Here is a 10742-nt window from a genome sequence, read left to right as displayed (position 1 = left end):
CGTAAAACCGCTTGGAAAGAGTTAAAAAAATGACACCATCCTCCGCACCACCAATCTCCCCGCTGCGAGAGAACACACCCCGCCTCCCCGCACCCCCCACGGAACTCCGTCACGGCCGCGGCCGGGCCCGCCCCGCCGGAGGAAGGCTGCCGACGCCATCCGGCGGCGCGGCAGGCCGCAGTCCGCATGGCCGTGCCGCGGGAGCCGCCGCCCGCCCCGGCGCTGCCGCCCGCCGCCGCCCCGTCCTTCGCGGCGGCCCGCGCGCTGCTGGCGCGGCGCTACTCGTGCCTGGTGGCGGCGCCGCGCCGGCGGCACGTGGCGCTGCCCCCGCGCTTCCTGGGCCGCAAGCGCTCCGGCATCCGCGCGCAGCTGGACGCCGAGCTCCTGCGCTACTCCGAGAGGTGCGGGGCCGGCCCGGGGCGGGCGCTGCTGGCCAGGCCTGGCGGCTAACCCCGGTGCCGACCTCCTCCTTGTCCTTCCAGCCTGCAGGGCGTGCCGGTGGCTTACGACAACATCAAAGTGGTGGGGGAGCTCGGCGACATCTACGATGACCAGGGATTCATCCACCTGAACATCGAGGCGGACTTCATCATCTTCAGCCCCAAGAAAGGGAAGAAGCTGGTGGTATGCGAACGCCTGGGCTTGTTTTATTAAGTGGTCGGAGCTCGGCTTGTCTCCGTCATCCGGTGGTCTGGGGCTTAGGTGGACACATATTTTAGTTTATGCTAGCTTATTCACATATGGGTAATTCATAGGAATTTATTTGTAGTTTATACTAGTACTTTTTACTGTAATTTTTTTTTTGTCCGTCCCTAGGTTTGTTGAATGTACATGTAATTATATATTACTAAACCATTGTATTGTAAGGGTTGCATATTTAATAGCGTATCATAACTGCGTATGTCATGCTGGTGCTCCTTTCTGAAGAGCAGATAGTTTTTAAACAGGTCCATTTGTTACAGTGACAGGAATGTTTGGGATGCTCTCCCAAGTGTTTGGTGTTCGGTTCCTTCAAGCACAAGAGCAGTACATCGAGTTTGAGCCTGGTTTTCAGTAAAGGAGGCCTGTGGCTCAAAGAACAGTTTTAAGCTGTCAAAACCCTTGTTCAGCACTTGTGGGTAAAGTATGGTGAGAGCTGGCTTACGTTCATTGTTAGGCCATACTTTTTGCAGCACAGCTGATGTCTTTTATAATTGTGTTTGGGGGTGAATGTGCCATCTTCCTAGGAAGAGAATAGAAAAAATTTCAGTGACTGTCATTAATTCTATAAGTAGAACAAAGGTGGATAAGGTTTCATATGCAGATGTATCAGAAACCCACTGAGTGTAGTACTTAGAAGCTTTTTATGTGTTTTCCCTATCTTCAGCTAAGTACTGCTGTGCCAGCTTGAAGAGCATTTTAGGCAAGTAAATCAGATTTAAAATGGCTTCAAAGCAAAGTTGATCACTGTAGTGCAAAGAAATAGTTACCTGCTTTATTCAGGTATTCGCTGTAGCTAAATCAAATGTGTTGATGAGTTCTCTTGCAGTTCAGTTCTCTTTTCAGAGGAATTGTTTGAAGAGTTTATAGGAATAGCTTTGATTTTAGTGAAGGAGTGTTAACTTAGTGCTAGATAAACCGACTTCATAAATTGTACATAAACACTTACTGAAAACTTTCTGTATAGGAAAGTAAATATTTTAAGGGTATGCATTGAAAGGACTGACTTTTGCTATAGATTTGCATGACGTTCTTTTTCTTTCTTAGGGTGTAATTAATAAAGTGGCCCCTACTCATATTGGCTGCCTGATACATGGGTGCTTCAATGCATCTATCCCTAAGCCTGAACAAATGTCCATTGTACAGTGGCAAGAGCTGGGGTTAAAAATAGGAGATGAGCTGAAATTTCAAGTGTTGCACTTGGATTCTGATACAGCTGGGGTGTTCTTCATTCGAGGAGGACTCACTAAAAGCAGGTATGGTGCCTTAAGAGAGAATATTTTTAACTGATTTGTTTTTTATGAGCTGAGTGAATTTAATTACATCCTAATCTTTCAACTTTCTTATTTTTATACAAATCTCTCTCTGTTTATATAGCTATATAACTATATATATATAACTGTATATATAACTATATATGTAACTGTAGCTATATATATATTGTCTTAAACTAAACTTTCCACTGTTTAGGACTTCCATGGAAGTTTTCTCTGGAAAAAGGTAAAACTAGGTGTTTCTTGAGCTTTAAAAATCTGTGTTGACCTATGAATTGTTGATTACATATATAATACATGCTCAAAATAGCACATCCAGGTGTCTAAGAGTAGCTTTTGCATAGGCTTTTCAAGTGCAAACAGTCCAGGGGTCCTGAACGCAGTGATTGCATTGTCAGCTTACATGCAAACACATGCATATGTATTGTATGATGACAAATACATGGCTTAAATACTTGCTGAAACATGAGAATTTCAAAGACGAAGAAATGTGTCAAATTTCTCCTTAGGCCTCTGTAATTGGGCACCTTGCAAGAAATCTTGTCTTCAGAAGAGTTCATTCACGTTTTCCTTTTAATTACCTAGCAGTGTTTTCCTTTCAACATGGTTTTGGTTTTGATTAAATGTATAATATGACTCCCTACTGGCAAATTCATAGCATTTTTTGTTTGTTTCTTTTTTTTAATCTGGAAGGATGTTCTGGATCATTTCAGTGAATTTACAGTGAAAGCAGTTTTGTCTTCAGGGCCTCTGGGGATGTAAAAACCTCCATGGTTTTTAACTGCATTCTTTCCATATTTGTCTTCTTAGACATTTTCTCCAGTGTGGAGATTTTTTTCTTCTTTTTTAAACTTTTCTGGCATCACCTTTGTTTTAATTAGAGTAGGGTAATTGCTTGGTAAAATCAGCAGTGTGCTTCATATATGACTGAATAGGCCACTAGCTGTGTGTTTTTGTGAATGATTTAAAAAAATACCAGAAAAGCTTTACTACACAATGTATAATTGTGAGTTAGGGGATGAAGAAGCACGAGAAAAGAGGAAATACGCCATGGTCTGTATGGCACTTTGGAGAAGAAACTTAGGCTAAGATTCATAAGAGATTATTTATTGTGTGGTAAGGTAATAGAATTTACCCTGAGAGTATTAAACTTTATGATTCTCTGTAACGCAGAGTATCATCCTCTCTGTTTGTTGTTGTTTTTAGCAAATGTTTATCTTTTATCTGCCTGGTGGAAGTACATGTTTTAAACTAGTTGACATTTCACTGTGTTAGATGCCCTGTTAACATGCCTTTTATCCAGTTTATTTTGTGTATTTCTTTACAGCATGCGGCCCAAAAAATCGGAGGCAGTCGCTGAAACTACGAATGGGAATGAAATTCAAGTGCTTGACCACCAGGAAAATGGCTTGAATAACTGTGGGGAAGATAATGTCACAGAAGAGCCTTTAAATGAGATGGGTAACCTTGGCAGGGAAAATGTAGAAGAGCAAAGTGTTGATGCTGTGAATGGATTATGTGATGATAAAAAGAAGAAGAAGAAAAAGAAAAAGGACAAGGAAGGAGAGCAGGAACTTGTATTGCCTGCTAGTGACTCCAGTGGTTACCAAAGTGACCATAAAAAGTCAAAGAAAAAGAAAAGAAAGCATTGTGATGAAGTTGAAGAAAGTGAATTATCTCAGCTGTCAGAAAAACCCAAAGCTAAAAAGAAAAGGGACTGAAGTCTGAAGTGCCTTTCCTGACATTAGGTTTCAGACATTTTTGATAGTGTCAATAAAACCCTGTTTTCAAAATTTGTATCTCTTTTTCTTTACAGTCTGTTCTACTAGGTCAGATGATGTTTGTGTGTGTATGTGCACCTGCAGTTTGAAAGGCAGGAGCTTTTAAAGAAGTGTGATAGAAGCAATATCTGCCTGGCTTTTCTCCTGGAAAGCAAGGCACCAAAGAACCATGGAATGTAATTGCAGGAACACATGCATCACTTCTGTTTTCCAGTTCCATGCATTAGCCAGTTGGTAGTTATGATGTTTGCTATTCTAACTCCATCTTTTCTAATTGGTGTCTTGATTTTACAAGAGTAGATTAGGATTATCTTTGTGTTTCTGGGAAATTCATGTGAATTCCCAGGAGGCTAAAAAGAGAGAATTTTTTGGGGGGTATCAATTATTTTGCTTGCAGCTTTCTACTGTGAGGCACTCTGGGGAGAACTGTAGTGTGACGTGGTCTAGTATTTCACCAAGGTAGGAGGCCATGGTTGATTTGGTATTGATCTACCTGTTACAAGAAGAACATAACCAGCTCTTTGAAGGCCTTGTAAGTAAAAAGTATAAATATGGAAACTTGCTGTTCATCTCTATTCCTAGGTGATAAAGCATTTTGCTCTAGTGGTTAATGCTGATGCTATTAGCTCGCTTTAGTAGATGTGTTTACAACTTCTAGTAACATCAATTCACATGGAACATGTTTTGAATTTGAAGTGTGGCAATACTTGTTTTCGGACTCACTTTGTGCTATATCAATGTCTTTTATGTTTGTTTAAAGCTCCAAATGTACCAAGACAAAGTTACCAGGTTATAGGGTCGATGCCATGGTAGTATACATAGTAGGCATTTTAAAGTTATAACACTATAAAGAGCCAATTTAAGACTTTTTGAAGACTTACAGGAAAGTGGATTTAAGTAGCTAATGCCAGCAGTAGCAGCAGAAACTGCAGGATACCCTTTTGTGTTTTCTCTTCAGTGTACTTCATGTTGAAGCCAATTTCTGAACAGTCCTGAGGTGAACATGGATTGTCCCTGTAGTGTTTCTGCGTGTGATGATGCTGACACTTGATTTATGTGTATTTTTGTAGACGCTCTTCTATCCATTTCTCCTGTACTGTGACAAAACCTGAGAAGTCAGATGATGTTTGTAATGTATTACACCACTCTGCAAGGTCAGCTGAGAGCAGTATTCTGGTGTGTCCATAATTGCAGAGAATGACACAGAAGTCCCACCCTGGTGGATTTAAAGTACACCGGGAGTTTGGAGGTTGATAATTTACAGTCAGAAATTATGTGCTAGTTCCCCGTTTATATATGCATACATATATATAAAAAATCATGTAAATTTATGTAGTGGCTTGAGAGACAATTTTGATGGATGGGTAAGAAGGACATATCAAAGAGGAGGATGGCAAGCACAGATAATTTTTGAGGATACCAACCTGAAGACAAATATGGAGGCAGTTACTGTTGCAGATGAACCAAAGACTGAGTCACATGATTTCATCTCTTACACCTTAATACTCATGGTACCTCACTTTGCCTTTTAGGGAAGATAAACACATCTCCAGAGTCAAGCCTCATCAGCTGATTGAACCAGTTTGTAGCAGCAAAAGTTTTTCTTGCTCTCTTTTGCCTTTTCAGCAGCAAGCAAAGAAAGAAGACATTTGGGGTGAAGAACTGAAGTTGTTGCTAATAAATCAAGTAACATAGACAATATAAATGCTTTCAGCACTTTGCTCTTTTTCTACTTTGGCTGCTTTGCCATTCTCTTACTGGGAATTCCTTACTGTAGTTTAGCAAACTGTGCAAACTCTTTTATTGCTGATTAGTCTTTTCTGAAAGCCCACATACAATAATCTCAGTTTTGGGCCTTACTTAGAGGCTGGTTTATTTTTGGCACATGAGTTTTGCTCACACCCACTTGTATCATTTTTGGGTGTTCTTTATTGGATTACAATAAAACAGATAAATTAAAAATAAATGCAGGAGCTGGCAATGGATGATTGTTGAACAAGTTGTTTCTCCAGTGATAGAAATACCCTAACGTGTTACATTCTTGCTAAGTTTTGTGTCTTTGGAAGGGGAAAAGTGAAGAAAAGACTTAAAAAAAGAAGAAAGAAAAACATGTTTTACACAGTTGGAGGCAATATTGGCAGCCTCACAGCTGTACTGTTGATGTCACTGTAAATACTGTTTCGACATTTGCTAAATATCACAAGAAATCTTGGATTTTCAGAAGAATTTTCACTCTTTTCATGATTTAAATTACTTGTCTTTGGTTTTTTTCCCCATAAAAAGGCAAGATTTTCTGATGCTTGTAATTAACAAAGGAGCTTGAACTTGACACTTTCTATTAAAGCTTCCAAAGCTTCCCTGAAATTTGAGCTCTATAAACCTTTAACTTTCTGTGTTCCAGTGGGCTACAAATGGAGAGTTATATTGAATTTTAAGTTGAGACAAGATTTTTGAGTATATAGAAAAATAATTTTAAAGCTTCCTGTGAGTCCAGGTGGCGCTTTTTTTTTTTTTTTTTTTTTTTTTTTTTTTTTTTTTTTTTTTTGTACAGCCCTTGTGGTATGTTTTTTTCAGGGTGCATTCTAGTACAACTCATAGCAAAGAGAAGGTTAGAAAGTAAAATTGTGTTTTGTAACTGTATTTGATAGTTGCACCAAGGTGACTGATCTAGACAAAAAAACTTGCTGGATTTTTTTTTTTTCTGCTTTAGCATTAAGCTTACAACAAAGCCAATATTTACTTATGGCTATGGTTGATATTCTTTCGTCCGTGTTATGAAAAATGTAGTTCCAATTAATCAGCTAAAAGTTTCTAAAGTAGGAACTGCTACTTTGTAGTATAAATATTTTGATTCTGCAAATATTTCTTGGTGTATTGCATGCCTTTGGCAGAAGAGCAAGCAGTCTTAAAAGAAAGTATTTTTAGCTGTCTCTAAAACAATTGTTTTGTATTCTCTGAAGCTTGCAATAATCCACAGCATTAACTTTTGCTCTTTGTCTTTTCCTTGCTTCTTAGAAACAAATTCTTTGCTTTTGACCTGGCACTTTGCTACTGCTTTAAATACTCAGCCCAAACAGCCCAGTGGATGAGCTCTAGGGAAAGGATCTTTTTAAAGGGCTTAAGCAAGTTAGCTGCCTTTTGGAAAAACATGAGCCATGATCAAATCTGCCTCTGAGTAAACACTATTCCTTTGGAAGCATCTCAACCTTAGATAGTCCTCAGACAGTACAGACCTTTGCTGTGAAGAGGTAATGTGATCTGATGCTCTCAGGACTATTACTTTTGGCTATAGAAGGACTGAAAGAGTTTCATTCTTAGAAGGCCTGTATTTTTCTTAGCAAAATGTTGATTCTATTCTGCTATTTAGCTTTTAGAAGTTCTGTATGTTTAATAAAGTCTGAGAGGCTTCAGTATCCAGTAGACTTTGTTTATAAGGAGAAGGTATCTTCTGGATTCCTGTGAATAAAAATAAGACTGAAAATCAAGCTTTGCACTGCTCCAATACTGTCAGTAAATAAGTTTTTTACAGAAACAGCTCAAGAGTTTTTTTGCTCTTCATGACTTTACATATAGTTAAGTTAAAGTTGGGTTAAAGTCAATTGTAAATATTGTCCCAAGCCACTCAGCTGACCTGATGTTAAGCAAGTAAAAGCAATTGCAGTCTGGCCACGACTTCAAGATCCCCTGAAGCCAACTGTCCTAGGCAAAGAAGGAATAAGCTTTAGTTTTCCCCTTTTAAGGACCCCTGCTCTACAAGATTGATTACAAGATGGTCTCCTCCCTTCTCCCAGACTGATAGGCCTAGAATGTTTCTGTCAACACCAGAGACACTTGAACTTGGAAAATAACTTATTTGAGAAATCTATCTATCAAAACAGATGAAACTGAACTTTCTGTACAGAAGGTGAGTGAAACTGCAGCAGATTTTAGTGCTTAGCAAAGAAACCTGACAGAGAAAAGAATTTTGCTACAATATTCATTATTGATATCTTCCTTTTCTATGGATTATTTTAGTGTATTTCATATGATTAGAAGGTTAAGCTGCTACTTTTGGTCTTTAAATCTGCATGATACTTAGTAAGAATACAGATAAAAAGATAGGAATAAAATTGCCCTCCAAAGCTCTCTTGCTCATTATTATCCATGTTCCTCTTTCCTTTATATTTTCTTTCACTGATGCCTTTGGTATATGGGAACTTCTCTAAGAGTATTCTTAAAACACTAGAAATACGGTGTCCCATTCAAGAGCAGGATTTCATTGTATTGCACAAATTGAGTGAGGAGAAATATGTGTTTAAGAAGCTCTGGTAAGAGCTAGTCTATCAGTACTGTGTTGCTTAGAAGCTCACATTCAGTATGTGAATGGACACTGAAGAAGCAGATTTTTATCAAATGCTTTGACTTGAGTTGCAGGTAAGGAATCTGCAATCAGAAATAATATTTCAGTTCTACCTGCAAAGCCATTATCAGTGGGCATGACCTCATTGTGATACATCCATGCCCAGCACATGGAGCTTCTGATGGTGGCTTGGAGTGCAGCAGTCAGTGGAATTGCAGGCTGTGCAAGTATGGTCCCAGATTTCATGGAAAGCATTTGTTAAAATTAGTATGGAATAACTCGCAGTCATTCAGGGAGCTGGCTGAAGCCAGAGGCATCTTTTCGAGGAGTAGGCTACAGCTCCCAGTGATCAGTCACAGCCTGTGCTTTTATTTCCTTATAGTAAATGCAATAGCACAGGGATAACTTAAAAATTCTGTATGGATCAGTCAAGTCAACATTTAAAAGCTGGAGTAAAGGAGAAGGCAAATTTATCCTACATCGGTATGAATATTGATATCAGAATAATATATAAACATGAATAACAATAATATAATAAACATGAATATTAATATCAGAAAAATGAGAACTGTTTTGGAGCACTATAAAATTTTTGGATCAGCTCTTTTTCTGTTATAGATAATAAATCAGTGACCTCTGACCCTCTTTCAGGATAACGCCATTTTATTAGATATATGTTTGAAGGTTCATTTTTTCTCGAAATTGGTCATCTCTTCATGTCCTTAAAGATGACCAGTTTTTACAAAGTACTTTCCTAGAAGTAAAGCTATTTGTTTCTCAGCTGAAAAAACTTCACAAACCTACCAAAAGCCCCCAAAATGAAAAGTGCACAGATGGTATATGTATTTCTAATTTCTTTATGGAGCCTCTCAGTGTTAGCTTTTGAATTTGTGAAGATGGGCTTGACTTCACCTCTGGTGTATCTACATTCTCCCCAGAGAAGCAGTTCAGGACCTCTGCCTTTCAAATAAATTTCATATGTTGTGACTAAAAATAAGTCTGCACTGATGATGTATGGGATGTGCTAATAACTACCTTTGATATGATTTTCTTGACATTAAACTGAATTGAGCATAAGCGGCCTGCTTTATGTCTAAATTAGTTATTACTAAATCCCATATTTTTCTAGTTTTCTCTGATAGGATAATTCCTGTTTCATAGATATAATTTGAAAATTCATCTTTTCATTATGACTAGACATTAGTTAAACTTAAACTCTTAGTTTTCTGGGCCAAAGGAATGGTATTATGGAACAGTTATAAGGTTTCTGAGGTAGAGAAAAATATGCATGTTCACATCCATTTCTCTATCCATGTAGTATTTCTGAAGTACTTACCAAAATATGCAGATGCTCACAGATTAGTTTTGGAGTCATTTGTGTTGTGGTTATTTCTATCTCACTTTAATGTCTGGTTTGCAAAACCATTGTCATAAATGATCCGCAAATAGAACCCAGCATCATCCTGTTCATTACTGTTTTATATTTATCCTGTAAATCTGTGGTTATGCCATATTATGATGAGAAAAGTGAGGACAGGCTGTTGCAAATAACTTTATATCTTCCCAGTAATTGAGTATAGCAAATGTCATTTCCCAGGCAAAAATTATTACTGCAATTACTTATGGTTAGACTTGTTTTGTTTTTTCACTGGAGCACACTTTAGAAAATAAACCTTAGTTAATATATGGAAAAGTAGTATTTCCTATATGACTAGAAGAGAAGGATTTAAAACCAAACACACCCCCCCAAAAAGAAAAAAAAAGAAAAAAAAAGAAAAAAAAAAAAAGAGAGAGAAAGCTCTTTCATAAAGAGTGAAAAGGAAAAAAAATCAGTTTAAGGAGTTTTGAAATCTCAAAATTTTTGCTGAGAATGAAAGGAAATTTGAAGGTTTTTTTCTTTAAAGGCCTTTCTTATCTCTCCACCAAATATTTTCAGTCCAATAAAAATGCTTGTCTAATTTTTGGTGAGTCACATAAAATATTTTAAATGTGCAAATGGTCATTTCCAATAGAGGACTATTTCATTCTAGGTACCTGAATTGCATTGTTAGGAAGTGAACCAAAGGGTTTTCCCCCCAAATTTATATTCTTGTGAAATTTACTGAATTTGGTAAGTGTCTTTTTGTTTGGTTGTTTTTTGGGTTTTTTTTCAAATGTGTCAGAATATGATTCCACAAAAACTGCTCTGATCCATTATAATGTTACACTTTATGTTACAAATCAATGTAAGACTTAGAAAAGTCTACTTGAGGAAGAGTTCTGCCTGTTCTCATGCAATGCCACATGGTGGAGTATTGCTTTTTCTTTCGGGCTTTTTCTCCACATCTGTCATCTAAAGAGCTCAAAACTTCTGTCAACTGGTATTGGATGAGAAGGAGTATTTCAGCTAACTGAAATAAGACTAGAAAAGAAATAGGATTTCTACCCACTCTGTATATCAGCATCAAAATCTTGGTATTTACCCTAGCTGCTGTCACCATGTTGCTTTAGTTTACATTATAATTTTCATATATTTCAAAGCGCTGTTAATACAGGTACTCATCTAGTTTTTCTCTGTTCATATTTCATATCCTTTTTGTAGTTCGTTTGTATAGGAAAAAAGATTTCCATGGCCACACTGTGAAAGAAAGCTCATTCAAATGCTGTGAT

At 37.9% G+C, this 10742-nt stretch overlaps 1 protein-coding gene across 1 annotated transcript; it reads left to right on the top strand.

Moving 5' to 3' along the window:
- The first annotated feature begins 171 nt into the window (after nt 1-171).
- Nucleotides 172-3766, top strand: POLR1F (RNA polymerase I subunit F). Its single transcript, XM_066318450.1, has 4 exons — nt 172-401; nt 483-624; nt 1747-1955; nt 3301-3766. The coding sequence occupies exons 1-4, from the start codon at nt 187-189 to the stop codon at nt 3692-3694; spliced, it is 960 nt and encodes a 319-aa protein (XP_066174547.1). The 5' UTR covers nt 172-186; the 3' UTR covers nt 3695-3766.
- The last annotated feature ends 6976 nt before the right edge of the window (nt 3767-10742 follow it).

The sequence above is a fragment of the Sylvia atricapilla genome, chromosome 1, assembly GCF_009819655.1.
Source record: "Sylvia atricapilla isolate bSylAtr1 chromosome 1, bSylAtr1.pri, whole genome shotgun sequence".
Lineage (NCBI taxonomy): Eukaryota > Metazoa > Chordata > Aves > Passeriformes > Sylviidae > Sylvia > Sylvia atricapilla.
The sequence above is the reverse complement of the archived record's forward strand: the minus strand, read 5'-3'. Positions and strand labels throughout refer to the sequence as shown.